Source organism: Phalacrocorax carbo, chromosome 18 (assembly GCF_963921805.1).
Source record: "Phalacrocorax carbo chromosome 18, bPhaCar2.1, whole genome shotgun sequence".
Taxonomy (NCBI): domain Eukaryota; kingdom Metazoa; phylum Chordata; class Aves; order Suliformes; family Phalacrocoracidae; genus Phalacrocorax; species Phalacrocorax carbo.
In genome coordinates, this window is record NC_087530.1 from 1436210 (window position 1) to 1463186 (window position 26977).

At 61.2% G+C, this 26977-nt stretch overlaps 1 protein-coding gene across 2 annotated transcripts; it reads left to right on the plus strand.

Annotated features, from left to right (window-relative positions):
• Positions 1-1815: 1815 nt before the first annotated feature.
• NR5A1 (nuclear receptor subfamily 5 group A member 1) lies at positions 1816-26630 on the plus strand. 2 transcript variants are annotated; one of them, XM_064468810.1, is made up of 7 exons: positions 1816-3148; positions 5657-5775; positions 6251-6392; positions 10128-10768; positions 19020-19139; positions 19704-19851; positions 24206-26630. In XM_064468810.1, the coding sequence occupies exons 2-7, from the start codon at positions 5674-5676 to the stop codon at positions 24451-24453; spliced, it is 1401 nt and encodes a 466-aa protein (XP_064324880.1). In that variant the 5' UTR covers positions 1816-3148; positions 5657-5673; the 3' UTR covers positions 24454-26630. The 2 variants fall into 2 exon arrangements, with proteins under 2 accessions (XP_064324880.1, XP_064324881.1); XM_064468811.1 differs by having other exon boundaries at positions 5660-5775.
• The last annotated feature ends 347 nt before the right edge of the window (positions 26631-26977 follow it).

A 26977-nucleotide genomic window follows, 5' to 3' on the forward strand; every position in this document is an offset into this window, starting at 1 on the left:
CTGACCCAGCTAATCAGCTGTGAAAGAGAGAGAGAAAGCTGGAGAGAAATCTTTCTCTCTGCTAACCTCATCACAATAAGGATTCCTATAAAGAGCTTTTATCCTTGAAGAAAATGAGGCACATAAGAAGGAATAGTAAACAAAAGGCTGTCATTTTGACCCAGGAGTGCTTCATGTTGTTGGCAACTGCCAAGAGGAAACATAAAGAGAGGCTGCATCCAAGTCCCAATTATGCAGAACTATGTGACTGATATGTCAATGAGTCCCCCCGGGGAGGAGACCACCAGCGCTTCCCAGCACTGCCTGCACACCATCTGCGCACGCCGCCGTGCGCTGGGCCCGCCCGCGCCCCTGAGCGAAGGCGTGCGTGGCATCGGAAGAATGTGGGGGACAAGGTAATGTCATCAGGAACGCTATCGCCAAAGTCCTCGCTGCGCGCACGTTATCGGCACGGGCCCCGGAGTCAGGGACTGCGGGCAGCCAGCAGTGCAGGCAGCGAGATCTGGCAAACAGTAGTGCTGACCACACCTGCTGCAGGCACGCTCCGAGAACGTGGTGCAGGCAGGAGGGCTGCCCTGCCGCCGATAAGCTGAGTGGATGGAGATAAAATCCGAGAAGGAGATATGCTTTGCTGAGCATCAAGGCTACGCTCCAGCACGGAGCCAAAGCACGGCTGTGGCCCGCTGCGGGTGGTGCGGCTCTGCAGGCTCTGGCTGCACCGCAGCTGTGCTGGCCCCACAGCCCAGCTGGGATATGGGGCAGGGCTGTCACTGGACCAAAAGCCTGGGCTTTGGTGATGGATATGCCGGTGCTTGGGCCCATCAGGAGCACGAAGAAGAGGCTGTGCTTGTCCCTTGGCCATGAGAACGCTGTGGCAGGGCAGTGGCTTTGGGGCCCACTCCCAGCTCTGAATAGCAGCCGTCCCTTCCCCAGCACATCCCCAGGGACCCATGCGCTGGAAGCCCAGGGCCACCCCGGCCCTCCCTCTTGGGTGGTGTGGCCACTGAAATGTCACCCCAGTCTGCACATCCTCCCTGTCCCTAGGGACCTCTGGGGCTGCGCACAGCCTTCAGCACGGGCTCTGTGCGTGCTGGCTGCTCCTGCCTGCGTGGGCACGTGCTGCCCAGGGTATCCCCACGGGCACCACTGGTCCCAAGTCCCAGCGCGAGCCCCAGCATGGGGCGGGGAAGGGAGTGGCAGGATGGGCAAGAGGTCGGTGCTGCTACTGCAAAGGGCTCCGGCGTCGGTGCTGGTGCCCAGCTGGTGCCCACGCTGCAGAGGGATCTGGGCATCCCCGGTGCCAGAGCCCCACGCACCCGTCCTGCCAGGACCCAGCTCTGCCCGGACCCTGCGCCGCCGCTCCGGAGCGTGCCTTCCCGAAGCCGCCCTCCTGCCACTGCCGGCCAGGACCTGCCGGGCTGCACCGCGGCCCATGCGCCGGCCCTGACCCGGGGCCGCGCACCCGCTGCAGAAGCTGGGCCACGGCCTTGGCAAGGGCCCGTGCAAAGGAAAGTGCCCAAGGCCGGCAGGGACGTATTTACCCCTGAAAGCACCTTGCTGCAAAAATAGCAAGCGGCCGGTGTGAGGCTGGGGCTTTCCGGGGGAACAACGCCCGGCAGGAGGAAGCGGCCGCAGCCGCCCCGCAGCCCCGTCCCTGCCTCGCGCGGTGCTGAGCCGCAAGCTGCTGCGTGCCGGCCCAGCAGGGACCTTGAACCTGCCACAGATTTATTTTCTCGACATTGGCATCGCGTCGGAACATCTGGCATGCGGCTGATAATTGCTGGGGATTGGGGCGGAAGCCGCTCTGGGCCTGGAGCTTCTTCCAGAGCTCTGTTTTCATTAGTTTTTCTCCTCTTTTCAGCTGCAGAGTGAGGAAAAAACAAGCAGCGCTGCACAGCTTGCAGCAGCAGCGGGGGGCTCCCTGCTCCCTCCAACTCGGCGTGAGCACACCATGGGGCTCGTCACCGTCGTGCCGTGGCAGGGCTGCACCCTGGCCAGTGCTGAGGGGGGATGAGCCCTTCCCTGACCCCTGACTGTGGGTCCTGCCACGCTGCCCTGGGTGCCAGCACGAGCGCAGGGGCTCAGGGCCATGGCGGCCAGCCCCTCCTCGGGGCTGTTGTCACTGCAGGACAAGGCAAAGAGCGGGGCCCTGTGCACAAACACACAGGGAGACGCCGTCGTGATGGATGGCTGGAGTGCGGGGCCAGCAGCGGGAGCAAGTTCCTGCTCTAGTGGGATGGGAGGCGTTGCTTGTGGTCTCTCGCCCCAGTGCCTGGCCTTGCTGCCCTCGTGTTTTCACAGGGCAATTAGAAATCCGAGCCCTGCAGCCAGCACGGTGCCTGTGGGTGAGGATCGTACCCGGCAATGGAGGGTGGGAGAACCCACACGGCAAACACACCTCCACTGCCAGGGGCTTGGCTGCTCTGCCACATCCCCAGACCAGGGGGACGCACTTTCCTCTGGTGCCATTTCAGCACATGCAGAGCTGCTGGCTGTGGGTGCTGCGAGCTCGCAGCGACCCCGGGCCCAGGGCCCCATGCATGGAGGAGCCCCCTCCCACCCTCATCCCTCGGGGCCAGGGAGGCCCTGGCTGCAGGTCCTGATGCTGGGTGGGTGCAGTGGGCTCACACACCTCCCAGAGCCGTCCTGCCCTACGCCCGCGGCCCCCTCCCTCCTGCCCCAGGCTGTAAATCAGCATGGCTGTGGGTGCTGGCGCGCTCGCTGCCGCCCACCAGTGCCCCCCACCTCCCGCAGGATCTCTCTCCCCGGGTGTGTTATCTGCTGCGGGGGTCCCACTTATCTCCACTGTCACTTTCTAATGCTAGTTTATGGGCAGCGTTTATGTAGCTTAATTATGATGTTTTTCAGCGCGGTCACGTGGCCACAGAAGCCAATAAGGCACCGAAGTGGGTCCATCCCGGCTGAGCCTGGCCCCCGCGGGGAGGAGATTGGCCGGTGTCCTGCCCGGGGCGGCGTGTGCGCAGCCAGAGCCCCGACGCCTTCACAGAGGACGCAGGTCCCATAAATCCCCCATCCCGCTGCAGACGGGACAGCGGTGCCCAGCACCCCACGGAGGATCCTCGGGCGGCAGCTCCCGGCCAGCGGCACAAGCGAAGATCTCCTGCCGTACCGGCCCCACGTACAGTGGGTGAGTATGTGGCCATGGGGAGAACCACGGTCTGCCCATCCCACCCGTCTCCGCCTGCTGCCGCCATTCCCCAGCACAGCAGCGGCCGAGGACAGAGCTGGGGACATGGCAGGACTTGGCGAGGAAGCGGGAGCTGTGCGTGGGCCTCCACTTCCCGTCCGGTCCCCATCGGCGGGTGTGGGGATGGAGGCTATGCTCACCACGGGCAGCGGAGCGAGGCCTCGCTGTAGCCTTGGCCTCTCGGCCATGCTGCTGCCCAGAAATGACAGATCCGGCTGCCGAGGGGCTCTAGGAGCCCAGACAGTGGTGGCTGGGGCTCCCTGGTCACCCCAGTGCTGTGTCTTTCCCACGGGAGCACAGGCAGCCCCTGCACCCTGGAGCAGGCGCGGGAGGCAGCTGGGACCACTCGGTGCCCAGGGCTGGCTGAGCCCGCGTTCCTTCCCCATCCCGCGCTGGCAGGCGCCGCAGCCCTCGGCTCCGCCGGGCTCTGTGTTGCTTTTTTTCCTTGCGGTGTTTGCTTGGCTCTTCTCCTGACCCACGGCCCCTCCTGGGCTCCTCTTCCCGGATGGCAGGTCCCGCTCCGCAGCTGCCCGGCAGCTCCCCCAGGAGCTCTCAGCAAGCGCGGGGGCCGTGGCCAAGGGGCTCTGCCGGCGGTGGGAGCGCTCCTTCCCGGCCAAACAGCGGCTGACCCACACCGGGGACTGCTCTGCTGCTATTCTTAGCCTGGGCTCGATTCCTGGTGGCTCTGGAGCGATGCTCCGCCGAGCCCGTTTCCTGTTTGCCGCTTTCCCTGCCAGCAGGGCTTCTTTCTACCTGCTGCACCCCTGGGCAGCAGCAGGCATGTGGGGCGAGCCGAGCGGGATGAGCTGTGTGCGATGAGCCGTGCGAGACAAGCCGTGTCGGATCAGCTGTGTGGAATGAGATGTGCAGGATGAGCCGTGAGGGATGAACGGTGTAGGATTTAGTTGTGTAGGACGAGCCATGCGGGATGAGCTATGTGGGGCCAGTGGCCACAGCTCCTTTTCGCAGGGTGCTGCCGGCAGCACAGCCCCCAGCTGCGCAGGAGCTCTGGGTGCCCACAGCATCAGGGCCCCCTTACCACTGCCCCCCTGCAGCTCCCCTGGGTATCAAAGCGCCTCGAATCAGAGCTCCCTGCCTGGGAGCCGTGCGGGCAGCAGGCTCCCGCCCGCACCGGGACAGGCTGCACCTCTGCACTGGCCAAGAAGGGTCTCCTGAGCAAGTGGGTCGGCCCTGATGGGACTGGTTGAGCTGCAGTGCCCAGCTCGGAGCCGCAGCCTTGAGCTCCCCGTGCCCGAGTGCCTGGGCTGCGGCGCGTGGCCCGATGAGCAGGACGTGCCGGGAGCGTGGGCGCTCCTGTGCTTGTCTGCTGGTGTCATGGAATATTTCATTAAGAATTCCTGAGTGTGAAGCATTGAATTAAATACCGGTGGTGAACAACCGCTGGCTGGCAGGCGCGCCAGGACACCTTTGGCAGTGGCTTCTCCACGCGGTGTGGCCGGCACTAGGTCCCAACTGTCACCTTGTTAGTAGTGGTCCCAGAGGAGGTGTCAGGAGGTGCCACACACCCCGGAGCTCCTCACGCAGCTTTCCCTGGGCTCTGTGAGCAGCTTCCCGCAGCCGGCCGGCTGGCAGGGCGCCTGGTGCAGGGTGACGGGGCTGGATCTGGCAGGGCCCGGGGTTCCAGGGGCTCTGCGCTGAGCACGGCTGGCTGCAGGGTGTTGTTCTTGCTCAGACACATTTAATTGTGCTCCAGGCCCCTGGACTCCTGGTTCCCACACCGGTCCTGCGGCTCGCAGGAGGGATGCCCAGGGAGGTGGGGGGCTCATTGCTCCCCATGCATGGCGTGGTGCAGCCCCACCAGCCCTGGGGGGAGCAGGGGGGATCTTGAGCCCCTTCCTGCAGAAAGATGCCCTGAGCCCATCCTGCCCCAGGGTCCCCAGGGCCAGAGCCTGACGCTGCCGAGGCCTGGCCAAGCGGCTTCCCCCAGCCCAGGAGCAGCGCCCACCCACAGCGCTGCCCTCGGGGGCTGCTCCTGCCCCGAGCCCCCCAGCCCCAGCTCCCCTCCTGCCCCCCATGCTTGGTCCAGGGATGCTGCCGAGAGCTGCGGGCCCGGGGTGCGATGCCCGCTGCCGGCTGCCCGCCGGGGCCTGCCGTGCTGGGGGCCGGCAGCGGGGCAGAGTGCAGCCCCCGGCCCCGTGTCCCCGTGTCCCCGGGGCTGGCAGGTCCCTCCGCCCCCAGCCCGTGTCCCCGGCGCCGTGAGCCGCCCGCTCTCCCCAGAGGAGGTTCCCCAGCCCCCGGGGGGCTGGCCGCTCTCCCGCACCAACATGGAGATGCTCTTCCAGGCGCTATAAAGGGCTCCGGCTCCGGCACCTGCCGCTCGGTCTCCGCCGCGCCGCGCTCCCGCTCCGCACCCAGCGCAGGGGCTGGGGGCCGCCGTCCCCGCTCCCCGCCCGCCCCGTCCCGCTCACCCGCTGGCTTGTCCCGCAGCAGGGCCGCTGGAGGGGATGGACTATTCCTATGATGAGGACCTGGACGAGCTCTGTCCGGTCTGCGGGGACAAGGTCTCCGGGTACCACTACGGACTGCTCACCTGCGAGAGCTGCAAGGTAGGAGCCGGCCGGGGCGTGCGGGGCCGGGGCTGTGCGGGGACTGGGGCTGTGCGGGGACTGGGGAACCGCGGCTGGGGCTGTGCGGGGACGGGGGCTGTGCGGGGACCGGGGCTGGGCGGGAGCTATAGCCGGGGCTGCGCGGTACCGGGGCTGTGCGGGGACCGGGGCTGCGCGGGGACCGGGGCTGCGCGGGGACCGCTGCACGGGGGGAGAGGGGGCCGGGGCTGTGCGGGGAGCGGGAAGGGGGCTCTGCAGGGGCCGGGGCAGCGGGACCGGCCGCGGGCCGCTCCTCGCCCGCTTTCGTTAGCGACGGATCGGCGCTTAGCGGCGGGACGGGAGGGCGGCCGCGACGGGAGCCCCGACCGCGGCGGGGGGCGGCGGGAGCCTCCGTCGGAAGCGGGGCGCGGGGACGGGGTGCCGGTGCCGGTGCCGGTGCCGGTGCCCGCCGCATCGCCGCCGCCCGCCGCCGCAGGGCTTCTTCAAGCGGACGGTGCAGAACAACAAGCACTACACCTGCACCGAGAGCCAGAACTGCAAGATCGACAAGACCCAGCGCAAGCGCTGCCCCTACTGCCGCTTCCAGAAGTGCCTCACCGTGGGGATGCGCCTGGAAGGTAGGGCCGGCTCCGCGCCCGCGGAGGGGGCCGGGGGCTGCGCGGGGCTGCGCGGGGCTGCGCGGGGCTGCGCGGGGCCGCCGGGCGCGGGCGCGCTGTCCCCGGCCGCCGCCGCCCGCCCCCGCCGCGCCCCGGGGCCGGTAATTCCCGCGGCCGCTTCGATTCCGTTTTTCCCTCCCAAGGTAAAAAAAAATTCGTTTTTTCGCGTCGCCTCCTGCTTTTCCTTTTTGTGTTTTTGTTTTGTTTCCCCGGAGGTTTTGGCTGCTGCGGCTTCAACTTTCTAGGATTTTCTTTGCTGGCGGAACGGTTGGGAAATAGCGTAGAAATTATTGTTTTCCTTAAGCACATAATTCCAGAAGCCGAGATTTAAGGAAAACGTTAAAAATGATGGGGCTTGGAATAAAACTGATGCAGACCCACCACGAATTATATTTTTCCTCTTAGTGACATTTAGTAGAACAGATTTCTCGGCTGACTCTTGGGGAGTGCAGTTACATCCCCCCCCCGGCCGCCGCCTCGCTCATGTCAGAGAAGTCGATCCCGACATAGACATCCCCGAGTTGCGTGTTGTTGTTTCTGAAACACTTAGCAGAAGCCAACAAAATCCATTCGGGGGGGGACAGATCGCTGGCAAGCGACTGCAAAGCAAAAGCAGACGCAGAAAGGAGCTCCCCCCTCCGAGGTCAGCCGCCCCCCCACCTCTTCTCCCCTGAAATCGTTTACATTTTGCAGCGGATGAAAGCGGTCAGATATGCCAGCGGGGCCGACACCCCTCACCTGGCCGGGCTCGCAGCGCAGGGCTTTGCCCGCCTGGGAGCTCAGGGCAGAGTGCGGGTTAATCAGAAAGTACTGTGTGTACTCGCACAGCGGCCGCTCGCCTCCAGGAGCGGGGCGAGAGCCTGCGAGCAGAGGCGCAGGAGTAAGACACAACATCGAGCTGCAAAATCAGCCCCTGCAAACTCCCAGTGTGGGCTGGCTTCCAGCCCCGTCTCCAAACAGATCCCAGTTTCGCTCTCCTCCCTGGAGTGGAGGTACTGGCGCCCCGCATCAAGCCATGGGTGCTCTGGCAGTTCTGACTGGTGCTGCAGGGGAGTTTGGGCACAGGGCAGGGGCTGGGGGCTCCAGGGGCAGGCAGGCAGGGGCAGCGCTTGGGGTGGCTGGGGGGGGGCAGGCGCAGTCTCAGTTTGGCCGTTTTCTGTGGTTTTTGCTCGCTGTGGAGCTCGTTTGGTTCCATAGCCCATGAGGGCAGCGGCTGGGATTTTTTGTTTATTTTCCTGCTGTTAGCGCCTTAGCGGAGTCCTGCAGCTGGGCAGCCGTGGCGGGGGGGATCACCCAGAGGAGGGTGATATTTCCATGGACCCTCTCTTTTGTGGTGAAAAACGGAGCCCACCTTTTCTCACTTCCTAGTATTTTTGGGCAGAGGAGCTGAGGTGACATTTCAAAGGTGAGCCTCCAGCTCCACAGAACCAAAGCAAGCCCGAGATGATCGATTCTGGGGACAGAGTGTTGGCACAGGCCCCCCCCTCGAAGAGCCTGAAGGGATGCCAGGGAGAGCAGCGCAGCCCTGGCCCAAGCCTGCTCGCACCCCCGGGCACCCCATGGCCACCCCTGTACCCCTGCCTGGGCAGGCAGAGGTCGGCGAGGGGAGGCAGAGCTCGGTGAGCAGCTCACACCAGCCGGGGCTCTGCATGGGGGCAAGGACAGGCGAGGCAGAGGGGGCAGGAAGGGGAGCTGCAGGGTGTGCTGGGTGCCTGCGACTGTCAGCTCGGGGGCTGCCTGCAGTCATTTTTTTCAGGGGGATGCCAAGGGTGCAGGCAGTTCCTGGGCGGCTCATTTTGGGGCCCCTTACCCTAGAGATTGGGGTGCATCAGGTGTTTGCTGGCGTGCAGCAAGTGGCAAGTTGTTCCTGATCACAAGTGAGCCACAAATGGCAGGGGAAGCGGAGCAGGAGGAAATTAAAAGGCCTCTTCTCCCTCTGTGTTCTTGCTGGGAATGGGAAGGATGTGTACTAGCGGTCGCCTGCGGAGGGTTTGTGAGACCGGGCTGTGAGCACCTCTCGCTGCACGGGGCGTACAGGCAGCACCAGTAGGGTGCCTGCCTCTGCACCCTTGCCCAGGGTCACGGGGGGGTCTGCCTGGGATGTGACCACTGGGCCTGGCCTCAAGTGGTGGTGGAAATACAATACTTTGAGTGGGTGGGAAGTTGGGGCTTTTGGGTGGACTGGCATCACTGGGGTGTGCAGCTGGGGATGCCAGACCTGCCAGTGCCAGTTCAGGCTTCGCGTGGGTGTCTGCTCGCAGGGGATCCCAGCAGCAATACGCATACATGCTAACTGCGGCCTTCTCCCGTGCACCCCTGGAGCGAGGAACTGCCCTGGGGCAGCTCTCTGTTGTGCAGAGGCGTGTAGGTGGGCTTTCAGGGGTGGGGGCTGCAGCACTACCACATACCCCCCGTCCCCCCAGCCTCAGAGGATGCCTCTGGCCTCCCAGCTCCCAGCAAGATGCTGTTTTCATGAATAAAGAATGAGGGAGGAAGCGCGGGGCGGCTCCCCTGGGAGCACATTCCTGCTCGCCCTGGAAATGGTGCTGCTCCCGGCCGACGCTCCAGCGTTTCCAGCCTGCCTGGGGAGAGTCTGGGAGGTGCCCTGGCTCTCCAGGGGTGGCTGGCCGCGCTTCCAGCAGCCGCAGCATAAGTAGGCGAAAGAGAGGCAGAGGTAACAGCTGAGACACAAAAGCAAGATCCGCCTGCTGTCAGCGGGGCTGCAAACTAGCAGAGGGATTTTTCCCTTTGATGCTAAGTCTGCGGGCTGTGCTTGCTGGCGTGCTCTCCTCTATCCCTCTGCACTGCCGTCCAGCGCTCAGCTTCCAGTGAGCTGAGGTTCTTCCAAGGGTGGGCCAGGGCAGCAGTCCCTGGGAACGCAGTGGGGCAGTGCAGAGGGATGAGCTCCTGCTGCAGAGAAGCACCTGCTCCCCCGTGCACTGACACATTCTTGGTTTTCTTTTGGTGTTTGGAGGGAACATCTGCTTTGCTACAGCCAGGAGATTGCGATGGGGCTGTCAGAGTGGCTCCATCAGTAGGATGCTTCAGCAGAGCCCCTTGGCCATAGCTGATACCCAGCAGGGACGGGCAGCCTCCTGCCCTAAAGCCGGCGCAGCCCTCCCACGGGGTGCAGCATGCCCGGCTGGGGCTGCTGGCCATGCTTCTGTGAAAGGGGCAGAGATTTGCAGAAAAGAAACATGGGCAGCCTGGATGCAGGTGAACCAGGGTCTGAGAGGGCTGTGGGGTCCCAGGTTCTGCAGAAACAAGGAAATCCCACCACTGGTCCGTAGTCAAGGGTCGTAAAAATGAAAGTGTGTGTCGAGCCCCCTCATCTGCCCGGGCTTCATGGGCTGTCCCCCAAGATGCGAGGGATACAAGCTGGTTTATCCCCCAGCCCATTTTATAGACAAAGGCAAATGCCTCTTCCTTTCCTGCAATTTCCAGAGGCTCTGAGGTCGACATCAGTAAGGCAAGAGCCGGGGCCAGGCACCCGAACCTGCCATGCCACGTCCCTGATGTGCACGGCTGGGCTGGGAGCAGCACAGTCCTGCCAGCGGCTTTCTGGGAAGGACTCATCAGTGTCCCCCAGCCCCATTTGGTCACCAAATCCCCCCCATCGTTTTCTTCATGCCGCATGGAAGCGCTGGTCTCCTCCGCGCGGGTTCACTGCAACCTCTGCCCTCTCTCTGCCCCCAGCTGTGCGTGCCGACCGGATGCGCGGAGGGAGGAACAAGTTTGGACCCATGTACAAGCGTGACCGTGCCTTAAAGCAGCAGAAGAAAGCTCTGATCCGTGCCAACGGCTTCAAGCTGGAGACCGTGCCCCAGATCATGTCCCCGGTGCAGAACGACTACAGCCTGTCCTCCACCATCCACAGCATCCACACCATGTCCAAGACCTTGCCACCCAACCCCGCCGCCCTGACGCCCATCGACTACGAGCGCAGCCCCTACGGGACTCCGTCCCTGGGAATGACTGTGCCTAGCCATGCACCACTCGCTGGCTACCACTACCCCTCCTTCCCTAACCGCACCATCAAGTCCGAGTACCCGGACCACTACACAAACGCGCACGAGTCCATGCCTGCCTACGTGTACCCAGAGACCTACCCCAGCAGCTCCCCCCCCGACATCCCTGAGGTCATCCTGAAGCTGCTGCAGCTGGAGCCGGACGAGGCCCAGGTGAAGGCACGGATACTGGCCTGCTTGCAGCAAGAGCAAGGCAAAGGCCGGCACGAGAAGCTCAGCACCTTTGGCCTCATGTGCAAGATGGCCGACCAGACCCTCTTATCCATCGTGGAGTGGGCACGGAGCTGCATCTTCTTCAAGGAGCTGGAGGTAGGAGCCTGGGCTGGGGGGAGGGATGCTGCACTGGGCAGGTGGCGGGAGGCAGGTAGGTTCGGGGCTGAAATGCTGTGAGGATGGGACACTCTAATGGGCAGGAATGGGGCTGAAATGCCGTGAGGATGGGGCAACGCCTGCGGGCACGAGCCTGGGGCTGCCAGCGCTGCAGATGTGCTGGTGCATCCCCATCCCGCTCGCGGCTCCCTGTGCGGCAGGGCTGGAGGCACCAGGGCCCGCGGCAACGCTGGAGCGATTCCTGCTGTCGCCGTGGGGCTAATGACTTCAGATTCATCACGGCGGGGGCAGGTGTGGAGGCAATCGCTGGCAGAGTGACTGCAGTGTCAAGCTCAAGATATAATTGAAAAATGTAACGTTGAGGAATTATAGTTGAGACAATTCTCTCCTCTGCCTTTAGGAGGAAAATCGATGCTGTCAGGTGGGTGCCTATTAGCACCAGACAGCCGGGGCAGGGCTGGCCAGGGCAAGGGACACCACCAAGCCTCCTCTGGAGCCACTTCTGCTGCTGTCAGCCTGCAAGCGTGCCTGGCTGGGGGACATGGTGCTGACCCCCATCCCACTGGGCCATCCCATCTAGCAAATCCCCCCGAATACTTACTGGGGCCAAGGGGTGGATTAGCAGGGATGGGGCAGCCTCTGCCATCCTGCAAACCTTGCCAAGCTTTCGGGCGTTTTCTGTTCATGTCCTGGGCTGACCTAAGATCCCAAACTGGTGCAAAAACGGGAGAGAAAATTTTGCAATGTGGCCAAACGCAGAGAGCCACATCTCAGAGCAGCTGGGAGACCTGGGTGCCCTCCTGTGCTCTAAGCATGAGGCTGTGATAGCTGGCTCTGGCCAAAATCACCTTCCTCCCTTGGTGCTGTGGGGACCGTGCCCCGGGACAGGGCCAGGCTCTTCCCCGTGCCCACCCTGCAGGGTGCCTTGGGGTGGAGTGTGGCAGAGCCTCGTGGCTGAAAATAGCCCCCGGCTGCCAGAACAGTGTCAGGAAACAGCATTGTGGGGGTGAGTCAGGCTCGTTTCAATCATATCAGTGTCCAGCCTGGATTTTGGGAACAGGGTGGTTGTTGTTTTGCAGGAGATATTGTAAACAGTGTGAATTCAGCTCCTGTCTGCATTGCTGTGTAGCCTTGTAACTCCATTGTCAGCCTGATTGTGCCACCAAAATAGGCTGCTTCCGTGCGAATCCATGTCAGCAGGCGCTCCTCCTCCCGTGGGGCTCTGGAGGAGGTGGCAGTGCCAGAGGTCTCACCTGGGCAGGGCCACCAGTGCCCTGCCAGGAGCGGGGCACTTCCCCTGCTGTGCCCAGGGCATGGGACCTGGTGCCCCAGGGAAGGGAGCTCGACTGGGCATCCCTGCCCATCACTGCCACCCCAGGGCTTGTGCCTTTTGCCTTCATCTACGTGGTGAGCGCGGGGCAGATTTCCAGTGTCTTGCAAGGCCAGGGACTGCAGGACGCAACGTCCTGCCCTGGCTCCAGAGGGAGCGTGAGAAAGCATGGTTGTCACTGGCCTTGGCTCCCCCTGAGCCCCCCGCTGTGGTGCCTGGGCCCTTCTCTGTGTGTCCCCACTGAGGACGGTGCCGGGGCTGCCTGCACCCACCCAGCACGGTGTGTCCTCCCTGGTTTTGGGGCAGTGGCTTTCCCTTGGGCATGTGGAGAGATGCACGAGTAGGTCTGCCGCTCCTGAAACCCCATTCTTGCTCCTGCCAGCATATAAAAGCAAACGGCTGCTGGGGTGGTAAATGAACTCCCGCTAGTGCAGAGTTTATGGCTTTACCCTAAAGCCTGCTAGCACGGAGTAAAATTGCGATCTGAGATGGATGGCCCTGCTGGGTGCTCAGGGCTCCTCGGAGCAGGGGATGCCAGCAGCCCTCTCCATCCCCTGGGAACAGCTGTACGAAGGCCATGGTCACCATCTCTGGCCGAGGAAGGGCAGTTGGCCGAGGTCAGTGCAGGGATCCAGGCTGGAAGGGCGTCGCGCTGGGACATCGCCCCAGGGCATCGTGCTGGGCTGATGCCAAGCGGGGAGGGGTGCAAACGCGTGAGGAGGGGGTGCAGGCAGATGCCCCCATGCACAGCGTCCCCTGCCTGAACGTTCCCAGCACCCACAGGCTGCTGCTGCAGGGCTGTTTTGCAGACAGTTGGCTTCTCCCCTGGGCCTCGCAGGGAGCCTGGAGGGAGCAAACCCTCGGGGGCACGGGGACCTGCTGGCTCACTCCTGGCCAGGACGAGCCTTTGCTCCCTGCCCAGGGAGAGTGGCAGCAGGTTCCCCCCGGGAGCTGCCAGGTCTCGTTCCCATTCCCACACTAGCAGTCCAGTGAGGGGCAGTGGCAGACTGGGAACTTTGCTGGCTCCTCCTAGCAGGGTGGCCAGGGTGGGGGCCCTTGGGGAGAGCCCCCCTGGCTCCACCGCTGCGCCCGGGGAAGGAGGGGGGAGACGGGCTAATGGCCTCTTGACATCGGCTCACACGCCACGTCCACCCGCAGGCGCAGGGCAGTCAGATTGAAAACAGATTTAACTTCCCAGATATATCGTTTCATTTAAGGGCCAGTAATTCTGTCAGTCTGCCACTGACAAACGAGGGTCCCCATGCCAATCCGCCGGGGAGACTGATGTCGCGGCGTTCATCTCGTGTCACCAGGCAGAGAATTACGGACTGCGCTGGCCTTCGGAGGCAAGACTAATAATGCCGCGCGGCAGAGGGGGATTTGGGGGCCCGCTTGTTTATCGAGGGCCGGCCAGGCAGCCGCGGCGCGAGGCCGTGCGGGCGGAGGTGGAAGAGGTCAGCGCTGACGCCCATAAATACGAACTTTAACTGAGTCTAGATGAGATGTGTCAGGACTGAGGGAAGATTTGCAGCGTCTCTTCAGGAAGAAAAATATGGGCTGGGGGTGAAATATATTTTGTTGGGTCGTGAGTCTCAGGCAACTTTGTCCTTTCAGATGTAATTTTTTTATATATATATGGAGAGAGACAGACAGAGGACTGTGCATACATACACACACTGGCACACTCACATTGTGTCCGGTTTTGGTTTGGTTTATATACATGTATCTTGCACAGCCTGGTTTGTATAGGTGTTACTGCCATATGTACATATAAATATTGTGCACACAGGGGTGCAGTGACCTTTAGATTGGGATGAGCAGCCAGGAATGTTAAACAAATTGCCACGGTTTCAGCCTGAAGGCCGGGCTGGGCTGGGTGTGCGGCGGGTCCTTGCTGCTGGCGGAGGGGCACGGAGCAGCCGCAGGAAGGTGGGCTGATGCTGTTCCCCTCCTCGGCCTTGCCTCGCTGTGGGGCTGGGACAAACCACCCTCCCCACCACGGGCAAGCACCGGTGGCGGGGGGGATGGACAGTGAGGGCAGCGCTGCTCCCACGGGCTGAGGGTTCCTGCAGGTTGCTGTGTCTGCTGGGCTGCTCTCCCTTGCTTCTCATTAGAGATCTCAGAGCCACGACAAACCCTATTTGTAGTCCGTTGCTTCTCTGCCTTTAGCATGCATAGGTCATCTTGACCCCATCTCCTGGCCAACAGCCAGAACATTTTTGGCAGATTTAAAATCTCCTTATGGTCATGGATGCTGCAGCAATGTTTAGCATCCTATGCACTGGGGGAAATGTGACAGCTTTCCGTGCCTGCTGGCATCCCAGCTGGCACAGCCCTGCCCTCGCTCCTGGGGCACACACACAGAGCCACGACACCACAAGCAGCCTTGCAGCCGGCTGCCTGCGAGCACCAGCAAAAAAGCAGTAGCCTGGGCCACAGCAGTGTGCTCCTACAGCAGGGAAATGACATCCTGGCCCTGCCGCACTGGTCTTGGTTTTTTGCTTTAAGATGCCCATTGCAGTGGTATCTGGGCAGGGGGATGGGGACCTGCATTGACCATTAACACCTTAGACTTGTGTGGGGTTTCGATTGCAGGTGGCTGGCGGACGGTAATCCACTTTCTCACTTCTCGGTAGCCAAGGTGACGGGTCCTGCTCGCACCCAGTAATTGCCCAGGATGCGGCTCAGGGCACTGGTGTGTGCTGCGCACCTGCGTGGGAGCTGCTGGGGCAAATCCTGCGCCAGTGATCTGGGAGGTCGGGGGCATCCAAGCACTGCTCGTGCCCTGGCAAGCTGAAGCTGGGTGGGGAGAGGCTGGGGATCGATGTCCTGTGACCTGCTCATGGCTTCTGAGCAAAGCGGGGCTGCTGGTGGGTCACTGCTTCGTAACGCTGCAGAGATGTTTGAGGGCGGATGGTGGTACCCGAGGAGGGGGATGCCCTGCACCAGCCATGCAGGGAGCAGCAAGCGCAGCAGGGCTGCGCCATCCCGATGGGGGTCTGGCTCAGGGATGCTGAGGCACTAGGGTGGCCTGGGCACATTTTGGGGAGCCCCAACACTCCCAGGGGCTTCCTCCACTCCCCACAGGGAGGGTCGAAGGCGGTTTAAGACTCTCATGTGGCACACCTACATGTAGGTCCTGCAGCCCTGCACTGGGGCAGCACTGTTCATGCCTCTGCACACCCTGCCTCCCCTCCAGCCCTTGTTCTGAGCCCATTTGTCACAGGGAAATGGATTTTTTCTGTGCGTTGCAGTCCTTCAGCATCAAGGCTCTTTCGGCAGCTGGGCAGTAGAGTAGTGCTTGCCCCGTGTGGGGAGCGTTTCCCTGCCGTGTTTTGTGAATGGGTTAAATGCTTGCTTTAAAAAAAAAAAATCAGCTTGCATCAGGTCCTTGATAAAGCACTCCGTTGAAAAGCCTTGACATTAAAAGAGGAAGATCCTTTGCTTAACTTTTAAAGGCAAGAGTGTGTGCGTGCCGCCTCGCCGGGAGGATTGATTGACTCTGAGTGGCCGTCCATTAGTAGCCCTCTCCTCCAGGGAGACCAGGCTGGCGCTAGGCACAGGGGAGGTGGTCTCCAGCCAGGAGCCCCCTTGCAGCAGAGCCGCACTGCTGGAGTGGCACCATGCAGGGATGCCCACTGCTGCCCCAGCCCAGGGCACGGGGTCGCCCAGCTTGGTGCTGGGGTGCAGGCAGGGCTGGGGTCCTTGGAGATGTCCCCGAGCCCTGCCCAGTCGCCAAAGACCCCAGCCCACCCAGTCACACCCCCCCATGCCATGGCCACGTGGCTCTGGCATGCAGCAATGCTCCCAGGAAAGGCCACGGCACACCGGAGCGTGCCGGCAGGGGAACGGCTGTGCCGCAGGTGCGCAGGGCAAAACGTGCCGCTGATGGGATGTGGGGAGGTGCTCTGCCGGGGAGCTGAACCTGCCTGTGGCGTTTGGGAGAAGCTGATTAGTCACTTTTAAAGGAAGAAAAGATTTCAAAATTGTTGAAAGACTTCCTTTTAGAAAAGCTGATTTTTTTTAAACCATTTTCAGAGCAAAACCTTCAGCCTGTCCCTTCCGGAGCTCGTCCCGCTCAGGAATGAGGCACAGGAAGGATCTTCCAAAACAACATCGCGGCTCAGCCGGAGCGGAGGGGCTCAGCACCGGCCGGGAGCACGCAGCTGAGCTGGCAGCGTGCTGCTGCGCCAGGAGCCCAGCTCCCTGCGAGGGCTGGCCACGCTTACAGCCAGCCACTCGCCTTGGGGCGGAGGTCAGGAGGTCATCAGGAATGCAGAAAATCTCCATTTTGTTTTGATGCAGAATGAGCTTTTCCCCAGTTCTTTGTTCAGCAGCTGAACAGAAACCTCACAGCCTGTACGGCTGGGCCTGGCTCCTCCACCGCTCAGGCGATGAGGCGGTGAGCCCAGCCTCGGAGCCCCACCGCACCCCGCTGCAGGCAGGCTTTGCACATTGGGCAGGAGCAGGCACCCCAGCCCCAGCTGCCTTCCGTGCCGCACCTCCCTCCCGGCGCTGCTGTGCGTCCAGGTCTGACCACCCACCGCAACTGGGAAACAAATCCTGGCAGCTCACAGGGAGCGCTGGGCTCCGAGACCATAAAGCTCTTTCTCATCTGACTTCTATTCCTTTTGCAATCTCCCAGTACTAGTTTATTGCAGCCTCTTCAGCAAAACGAGGGTATTATCCAGTCCTGTGATACTGCATCTGTCTTCCTTCTATTAAAGGCAGTGAGCACAATGGCACTGCAGAGCTCTTCTGCTGGCGCTGAATTTGCTCTGCCGGGAAGTATTCCCGATAACCCCCAGCCCTTTCCCTACACCAGCCTTCCAGGAGTGGGGGGCTCCAGGCAGGGCAGGAGTTCAGCTCTTTGCAGAAGGGAGTCGGGGTCCTGCAGAGAGCAGCAACGAGGGGACACGGCTGGTGACCCATGGTGGGGAAGGCAGCTGAGCGGCGTGCCTCCTGCCTGCGCGCTGGGCCAGGACAGCAGCACCCCCACGTCCAGGCATGGGGGCCTGGCATCACTCTTAATTTGCTGACTGTAGCTGTTGGCTCCAGCAGCTCATCCTGCCCATCGCGAGTGCTGCCTGCAGCCGCCGGCTTTCCTACAAGACCTTTGGAGGTCCTTGTACTTTGTGTCCTGAGTTTAGCGTTTTACAAGGGGCATTTGAAGGCATTTTTTTGGAAGCGTAGCTGTGCACGCTTACACCTGTGTCTGGACGTGCACAGCAGCACACATGCAAATGTGCACGTGATCACGCGTGTGTTGGTGTGCAGGCAGAGGTCGACCCGGCAGCTGCAGGGCGCAGCGATGCCCCGTAGCCAGCAGCTCCTCTGCGGCCGTGCTGCGCTGCGGTAGCTCTGTGCCCCCCCCAAACCCTGCCATCCCAGGCAGGGAGGTAAGGATGGGCACTGTCTTCTTTCATTTTAAAGTATCCAGAGGGGCTGCCTGGAGACACAGGGCCTTTGTGCAGAAGCCGCGTGTCCCTCCTGCGCGGGTGCCAGGACACCGCCAGCAGTCATTTTGTTAAAGATTTGTGTGCGGTTTGGGGAGGTTATGCCTGGTGGGGGAAAACCCATGCTGATAAGAGCCAGCAAGTGCCACTGAACCGCGCTGAACTGCTTCAAAGCTGGCTTTGTGCAGCCACCCAGCCCGCCTCCTCTCCCCCAGCCCTGGGATCCCCTTGCAGGGAGTGCAGCTCCAGTTCTCCCTGCCCGCCCGAGGGGACCCCGCTGCTGGGCTGACCTCCCCAGGGACATCTGGCGGGCACAGGGTCAGTGCTGTGCAAGCGCAGGGCAAGGCGTGAGCAGGGCATGAGCCTATAGGTGTAACGCAGTGGCAGGGCACCGGTGGTTGCAGTCCTTGCTATAGACACTAAGCAGTGCTGTGGGTGTCAGTCTTGCCTTCCTCTCCTTAACGCTGTGGAGGGGGAGGGCTGGAGGTGATGCATGAGATGAAGTGGGGAGCAACATCCAGCTCAGTTACATGCCAGCACAGGCAGACACAGGAACCAGGAGCCAGACCAGGGCTTTGCAATTAATATTTCGTTAATCAGATGCAGCATCTCCTTGCTTGGAGCTCATTCAGAGCCTGGCCGCAATTTCCATGTATAAAAGTGTGCGTGACACTTTAGGAAATGCTCTGCAGGCAGGGGAGGTGAGGAGGGTTTCAGGTTCTTAAAAAAACCCCAGGGCTTTTGCCAGGCTGTGAGGGTCAGGGGCAAAGTCCTGGAGGACAAAGTCCTGTCCCACCTGGAAGGCGAGCGATGGCCCCTGCACTCCCTGCGTGCTCCTGCAATGGGCTGGCAAGCAAATGTGTGCACAAAGCAGATCTGGGGCCAGACAAGTCTCTGTAGATCAGGTCACCTGGGAGCTTTAGGGAGAGGCAGAGGTTTGTCAGGTCTCCAGCACATCATGTTGATGCTGTATCCGTGCCAAGATATTGCTCATCCTGGTGGCAGAAAGCCCCATCCACTCTCTGCTTCATATAACAGCACTGATGACTGGACTCGCTGCTCTACTTCTGGGTGCTTGAGCAGTGAAAATAGGTTATTTTTTGACACTGGTGCAAGTTTGGTAGAAAAACCCCTTTCTGTTTTGCTCAGGGTGAGACACATATGGGTGCAGGTCCTGCCCAAGTTGATGCTAATGCAGCAACGTGCTGTAGTGGCTGATGGTGTGAGTCTGAGCCGTCGCTGCTGCAGGGCTGGAGTGTGGAGCTGACCCCCACATGCAGACCTGGGGGCTGGAGGGGTGATGTGGGGAGCGGGGCAGCTAGACTCCCTCCCACCAGCCAGAAAACACCAGCCCGTGTGGACACAGCCCAGGCTGTCCCCGTGGCGTGGCCGGCCGTGTCCTGGTGCGGTGGGTGTCAGTGGTGCTGCTCTGGCTGTGTTTCAGGTGGGCGACCAGATGAAGCTGCTGCAGAACTGCTGGAGCGAGCTGCTGGTGTTCGACCACGTCTACCGGCAGCTGCAGCACAGCAAGGAGCACAGCGTGCTGCTCGTCACCGGCCAGGAGGTGAGCACCGGCCCACGGAGACCGCGGCGGCCACTGCGGCTGGCGTGGTGGGGGCCAGGCGGTGGGGCTGGAGAGGGGCACAGGGGTGAATTTTGTCTTACTTATGGCCTAGCGCAGCTGACCCAGTGCAGGGCAGATGGGTTGTTTTTGCTGTGCTATGGCACTGTTTATGCAGAAGGTCCCATCCTATCCCATCCCATCCCATCTTGTCCTGACCCACCATCCAGCTCCTGCTTCTGAAGAAAAATGTTTCTCATGGAAAGACCTACAGCCACACCTGTACTTGCAGAGACAGGGTGTGTGAAGGGGCCCCGTCCCTTCCCGGGAGCAGTTTTTGGAGATACAGGTGCCCACAATGCCAGCGCTCTGCACAGGGCCCCTCTGTTTTAAGCAGTGCTGGAGAAACAGGGTTCCCGTTTCACCCGTCAGCCTTCGCTTTGATGCTCCTCATTCTTGGTTGGCGCTGCGGGCTGGTGCCCAGCTCCTGCCCTGGGGTCCCCTGCAGTGGGTGTGAGGGGGCTGGGGCTGCTGCAGCTGATGCCGCGCCTGTCCCCATCCCTGCAGGTGGATATATCGACCGTCACAGCCCAGGCCGGCTCCATCCTGAACACTCTGGTGCTGCGGGCGCAGGAGCTCGTCCTGCACTTGCACTCGCTCCAGGTGGACCGGCAGGAGTTCGTCTGCCTCAAGTTCCTCATCCTCTTCAGCCTTGGTGAGCACCGCTGCGGGGGGCATCGGGATGAAGGGTGGCTGTACTCGGGGGGCTGTGCTGCTGTGGGGTTTTTGGGCTGGGAGCACGGCTGGAGGGAGCACGCACAGCCCAAGGTCTGGCCGTAACCAGCTGCTGCGCTTATGAGAAACGATGGGGCTTTTAATGAGGAGCCAGGAGCGAGGGCTGAGACCTGCTGGCTCCCCCGCCTCGCCAGGGCTCTGAAACATCTCCCACTGTGGGCCAGGCTCTGCCCCCGGCCGCGGGGGATGTTGCCAACCTGTTGGCCGAGTAGAGTCTGTTTTGGTCACTTGCCCATTGCACCAGGCAGGGAAACAACCAGCTGATATAGCCACAGCAAAACAGGCATGTTGACAGAGGCGGCGGCTGGGGACGGCCCTATCTCCCGGGATTTGCGTCAGAGGGCCCATGCCGCCGCGGCAGGGCAGGGGCTGCGTGCGGCTCCTGATTAGGCTCAACCCTGGAGCCTGCGGTCGGGCAGAGGCGGCGGGTTCACACGGTCCTGCCTCACCTAGACAAAATATCCAGGAGCCGCAGGCGCTGCTGCCAGAGGCCAGTGTCCCTGGAGCTGTGCAGCAGCTTTGTCTACTCCTGTCCCGCTCCTCCTCTGCTCCTGCCCTGATCCTGCACTGGTCCTGCCCCACTCCCACCCTGGCCACACTGCCACCCCCATAGGGAGCATCTCCCCATCCTCCGTGGCCAGGGATGCGTCTCCTTTTCCTGGGGGCATCACCCCGAGGCAGAGACACCCATCGGAGTCCCATCGGCGTGAACTCAGCCCTCGGCAGGGCGGTGCAGCCACAGGCGGTGCTGAGCACCACAGGGACCTCAGAGCACCCGGCCACCTTCATTACTGGTGCTGACACCTTCCCCTCGGCCCCGTCCCAACGGGAGATCTCACCTCTTGGCATGAGGACGTCCGTGGGGCCTGTGAGGGTCTCAGCTGGCTGCCGCACGCCCAGCTCGCACCTCTGCTGCCGCAGCTGCTTCATTTCCCACACCTCCATGGCTGCTGCTAATTGCACGCACCCGGACAGGGCAGGAACCGGCATTGCCCCAGGGAAACTTGTGCTTGGGTCCCAGCAGTGCTCGGGTGCTGGTGCTGAGCCAGGATGGTGAGCCCAGCTCAGGGCAGCCCTGCCTCCACCCCCATCCCTGGCCCCATCCCAACCCATCTCTGACCCCTTCCCCATCCTTTTCCCAACACCTTGGTCTGCACTTGCACTTGTGCACCGCGGGTCCCATCGGGGGGGGCCCCTGCCAGCAGCTCTGTGCCGCTTCGCCAAGCGCAGCAGGCCATGAACTGCGCTCCGCAGCGTACGGACACCCCTGTGTATTTTGGTGCTTAGTCGCTTGACAGAGTTTGCATCCCTGTGAGTCGCCGTCACTGAGGAGCCAGCCTCCTCCAGGAGCAGCACCGCCACTGGGTTAATGGGTTAAGTGGGAGCATTGACGTGCTGCAGGCAGTGGGAATCCGCTTTCCCCATCCGAGGGGCTGAGGTCAGGGCCAGTACAGTCTGAAGGACCCACCGGTTTGACTCGGGTTTGCTGTGAATATGTCCCTGTTAGCAGGCAGGTCTGGCAGCTGCGGGCACCCCAGGGAGCCCACGCGGGGCAGGGGTCTCGGGGCACGGGGCCCGTGCTGCCGCCCTCCTGTCCTGCACCTGCGGCACCTCCTCCCACAGCTTTCTTTTCCTCTAGAGCTGTTTGGAAATCCAGAGAAATTAGATACAATAATTTGCTGTTCAAAGAGTGATAACATGGGGCACAAACACTGCCCAGGGTGGGAAAGAAAGGAGTGGTGAGGCTCGTGCCCCAAGCTGGGACCTTCCCCGGCCGCTGCCCCACGGGCTCAGCACCGGGAGGGCTGGTCACCCCACACCGCCCCGCATCCCCCCGCCGCTCCCTGGCACGGCACAGCACAGCAGAGCACGGCACAGCGAGCAGGAGCAGCGTCTTCCCAGAGCACAGGCAGCACTGGTGGCCACGGCTGCCGTGCTGATTGCGGCTGCAGTTCCACTTCCCCAGAGCCGCGGCTTTCAGGGAGGGCATGGAATCAAATCGCTGCATTTTCCCATACATCATTTTGCCCCAAATCCAACTTTTTCCCTCCATATTGCAGAGCTCACTTGGAGTAATTTGCCCTTCGCAGGCTCAGCTGTAGAGGATGGGATTGTGTATTATGTGCAGGATGTAATTGCCTTTAACAAGAGAATTTCCACATTTACCACTCTGCCACAGCACAATCAAAGCCAAGCCCCGCTCACAAGAGCTGCCATTTGAGTTCTAAATAGATTTCTCTCCTGAGCAGGTAAAGAGATTTAATTAAAATTAGGGCTTCTCAAAATAGCAATATTTATGAGGACGGCACAGGTTAGCTTTGTTCTACAGAAGGGCTTAATAGAGCCTTAATGGATTGACCTATCATTCGATTTCATGACTTACATTCATGAAGCAGCTACTCTTGGGGAGGGGAGGAAGAGAGGCTTTTATAGCCCACATTCCCTTAAGCGTTTGCAATTTATCAGCAGCTTCTCCCAAACAAAAGGAGCTGTGAATAGGAAGAACACTTGAGGGCATAGAAATAATCCCAGGCATATCTGTATGTGTGATGGGAGGCTTTGTCACAGGACAGTCTTTGCAACTGCTGCAGTGTCTCTAAATGAAGTGAGTCAATGTTATTTGGACAACATTCTTTATTCCTTGCAGGAATGAAAAGATTATTCAAATATTCAATTAAACAGTGAATAGGGTCTTTCAGAGAACCAGGTGAGTTCATCGAGTAGAACTAGCTATTGTTGAGCCAACTCAGGGGATAGATTTGACATTTATCAATATAACTTCTTTTTTTTTTAATGACATGCACAATAACCTTATGCAGATAAAGAGATTTCATAACAACAACCTGGGTAGAAGGGAGATGGCCACAATAGGAGCAAATGTGCCGCAGGAGTGAAAAGGAAAGGGTGATCTGATAAAGTGCATCTTGGCACAACCTGCAGCGCTTTCTGCCTGCGCCACGCAGCACCCAGCCCGGCCACGCAGCCTGGCCACGGGCATGGCTGGAGGCTGTGTCTCCCCAGGCGACCCCCAGCCCCGCCGGCTGTGCCTCTGCTCCCTAGGCTCTGCCTGAGCATGGGCCGGGGGCTTGCTTTGCCCTCCCGAAAGCTACAGCATGGACCCATCTGGGTCAAAGCCATGCTTGATTCCCCTCTTTTTTGGGGGTGAAAGCCAGAAATAAACCCCAAACACCCAACCACTTTGGCCAGAAACCATGCCTGGATTTCCCTGTTCCGCCAACTCAGACCTAAATTTGGCTGTGCATCAGTGGCTGCTGGATGTGGGCAGCAGAGCCGGCAGTGCCATTACCCCACCGCAACGTCTCCCACGGGCGGGCACCAAGATACCATCGCTGTGTGCAGCTGTAGCCGGCTGGTGGGGTGCCGCACAGAGCCATTTCCCTAAAGCCACTGAAATCTGTGTGCGGGGCTGGTTCAACAACGCGTCGCGCAGCTTGAAAACCAGTGCTTCGTTCACAGAGCGCTCGTGGCAATCCGAGCACTGAGGCGGTGTCCTTGGCGGGCAGACCCCAGCTCAGGCTGCCCCAAAAGCCTGGAGAAACCCCGAGCCACCAGCCTGGGCTGTCGCTGCGGTCACCCTCCTGCCGCAGCTGCAGGTGTAGGACAGTTACAATCCAGTTGTCCCCAGGGACAACCTCTGCTCTGGGGCCGTGCATGCCCCAGCTCTGCAGTGCTGCCCTCAGGGCTGTGATGGCCCCTTGGCTGCCAGACCCTGCCTGCACCTTGGTGCTGCTGCCTGCTGCGCCGCTTCCCACCCTGCAGGCAGCAGAGCTGGCGGCGGGATTACGGCGGAGCTGCTGCGACCCTGGCGAGGCGCAGAGGATTAGGGTTTCCAGGCTGGTGAGCCCTGTTGCCACATTGGAAAGATGAGGTTTATCGGGGAATTAATTCAGCCACTTCCTCGACCTTCAGGAATTAAAGAGGGCTGATGGCAACAGCTCCCTGCGTGTGGGTGCAGTTGGTAACAAGTTTCAGTTTTGCAGCGTTCTGGGTGGCGAGGCTAGGGGTGCGGGGGCCCTCCTGCTGCCGGCAGGGGTTTGGGCGTCTGTTTTCAGGGCTGGGCAAGACCCAAGAGTCAGGGCAGGGATGGGGAGCCCACAGCCAGGTGGGGATGGGCTGCAGAACCCCTCCTGTGCTGCATTCTTGTGCACAAGGGGTGTTGATGCAGGGGCACAGTTCCTCCTGGTGCAGCATGGTACAGATGGGGCAGACACATCGGTTTGGCACCGTTTCACCATCCCGTCCCCCCCTTGCAGATGTGAAGTACCTGGAGAACCACACGCTGGCTAAGGATGCTCAGGAGAAGGCCAACGCAGCGCTGCTAGAGTACACCGTCTGCCACTACCCCCACTCCACGGACAAGTTTCGCCAGCTGCTGCTGCGGCTGGCGGAGGTCCGGGCTCTGAGCATGCAGGCGGAGGAGTACCTCTACCACAAGCACCTGAGCGGGGAGGTGCCCTGCAACAACCTCCTCATCGAGATGCTGCACGCCAAGAGGACTTGAGTGCAGCTGCGAGCACGGACCCGGTGGAGCCCTGGCACTGCCAGCGGCATGTCAGGGGCAGGACGCACACCCGGGGCTGGCGGGCCAGCGCCGCCTCTCCACCCCGCCTTTCTCAGTGACGCTATTTAACCTGTACTATTGGAAAAGTCCCAGATAGTTTATTTTAATACAAAGTAAGGATGGTTGATGGCCATGGGGCCGTGGGCTCGGCTGCCAGACTGCCCCATTGGCAGCACTGCCCCCCAGCTCCTCTGCACACCCGGTGCTTGACTTGTTGCCTGCCCGACCCAGCTCTGCGGCACAAAGGAAGGATAAAGCCTGTCTCGGCCTTTCTCCTATTTACGCTCCTCTCCTGCCACCCCACCAGCCATTTCTCCACTGCTGCCATCCCTCCCCCAACCCTGCCCCATGTCTCAGGGCCCCTCGTGCACAGGGCAGGGGAGAGGTGAGGTGAACACCCCTGGGCTGTGGTTTCATGGTGGTTGGGGTGTTCCCAGGCACCAGCCTGGAGGCAGAGGATTTCTGCAGGAGCTAAGCAGAACACTGGGGCTGGAGCTGGAGATGTTGGCCCCACACAGCCATGCTGGGACCCCAAGGTGCACATGCTGGGGTCCCTGCTCCTGGCTTTCTGCAGTGTTGTTGCCTGCAGTGTCACCGCTGCCCCAGTTAAGCAAGGGCAGGCAGGGATGGACAGTGCTGAGCCCTCAGCTGAGATTTTCTCAGTGCTTGCTGGTGCTGGAGGCACCAGCCATGGCTTTGCAGCCCGTGGCAGCTGCAGTGCCCAGAGCCCATGGGTGTCTGCAGTCAGCACATCTCCAGGATGTCAAAGTTTTGCTGCAGAGGCTCTAAGAGATTTGGTGCTGGGAGCAGGGGACTGTCCTCGGGACCCTTTGGGCCCATGGCCCTGCTGCTGCGCCCTTGGTGCCAGCACAACATCGCTGTGGCTGGAAAGCTTTGCAGATCTTGGTGCCCAGGGGGCAGCGGCACCGCAAATTGAGCTAGTTCCCGAAGCTTGAGGACAGGGTGGGCCCAGGATGGTGTCCCTGGGCACCACAGGTCCTGCCTCGCTCCAGCCATCAGCGATGTCCAGTCAGTGCCTGGAGAACAGTCAAGGGGCAAGATGGGGCCAGGGATGGACTCTGTCCCCTTTCTGCCTGCCGGTGATGCTGGCAGAGCAGCCGGGCAGGTAGGAGGTGCAGGGTCCAGCCCCTGCATCACAGGTGCCAGGGCAGCAGCAGGTCCAGGCTGCAAAGAGCCCAGAGCTGCTCCTGCACTAACACGTGCCAAGGGTCTCAGCGGAGCTGGGGGAGGCTTTGCAGCCCCCTCCTGCATTTATGTGCCCAGGCACATGGGTAAGACGTAATAAGAATTGTCCTGTGCTTCACGCCGGGCTGGGCTGAGCCCCCAGACCCCATGACACGCTCCGCCGTGTCCCCAGGTGGCATCAAATGCTGTGCTGAAGCCACAAGCAAAGAGCTGTTGGTTCCTCTCCCATCGTGGGACAGGGGCTCGCAGACACAAACGGGCAGCGCTGGGGAGTTGCAGCCCCACCAGCTGGGACATGCTGGACTCTCACTGCTGCTTTCTCTCAGTCTCAGCCATGCTCTCCTCTCCTCCCGCCCCGCTGCTACCACAGGGCAGCCCAGCACGCCCCCCACCCCCCCTTCCTGGTCAGGCCCCCCCAGCTCTGCTGGGGCTCCTCCAGTATGGCTGGGTACAGTCCAGTACCTGAACCAAACCTGGTTCAGGTTTGTTTTCCACGACGGGTGTTTGCTCCTTGTTTGGAGGAGGCTGTCATCAGCTGCAGCTCTGCGCAGAGCCGGTGCCTTGAGGAGCTGCAGACGCTGCGCCCAGAGCCGCGCGGTTTATGGAAGCTTGTTAGCTGCAGAAGAGCATGTTTGTCTCTGCTTTTCAACATGTTTGTGCATTTTCCTCCTGAAGTCTGTGGTTCGGTTTCACCTTCTTCTTTTTGTGAACTTAAAGAACTGGAGAAAATCGTTTGGGAGGTAGAAGATGGTTTATTTTCAGAAAATGAAAAGTGTCCTTAAGTGTCTCTCTCTCTCTGTCTCTCACATCCTTTTCTCCCTCTCATTCCTCTCCTTCCCCACTCCCCACCCTTCCTTCCCAGGCAGGAGGTTACCAACTTCCTTGTCAGGAGCAAACCACTGTAATAAATTTTGCAGTTCATTTAAAAAGGCAGACTTTGTCTTTTTTGACTGTCTTTCTAACCCTCCTTGTTGGTGCCACCCCCTCCTCATGGCTCCCCACAGGCAGGTGGGATGCCCTGCCTGGTGTCCCCGCAGGAGAACAGTGCTCAGCCCCACCAAGCCCCCGGTGCCCACGGGTGTTTCTCCCGGAGCACCGGCTGCCTTCGGCAGGACCGGGACGCTCCGGCTGCGGGAGGGGGGTCGCTGCTGTGGTGTGACTCAAGGCATCGGTGACTCAGGATCTGGTTCAAAGTGCTGCTGGGAATTGCCATAGCGACTCTGAGTGTTTTGCAAGTGAGCTCACGAATGACAACATT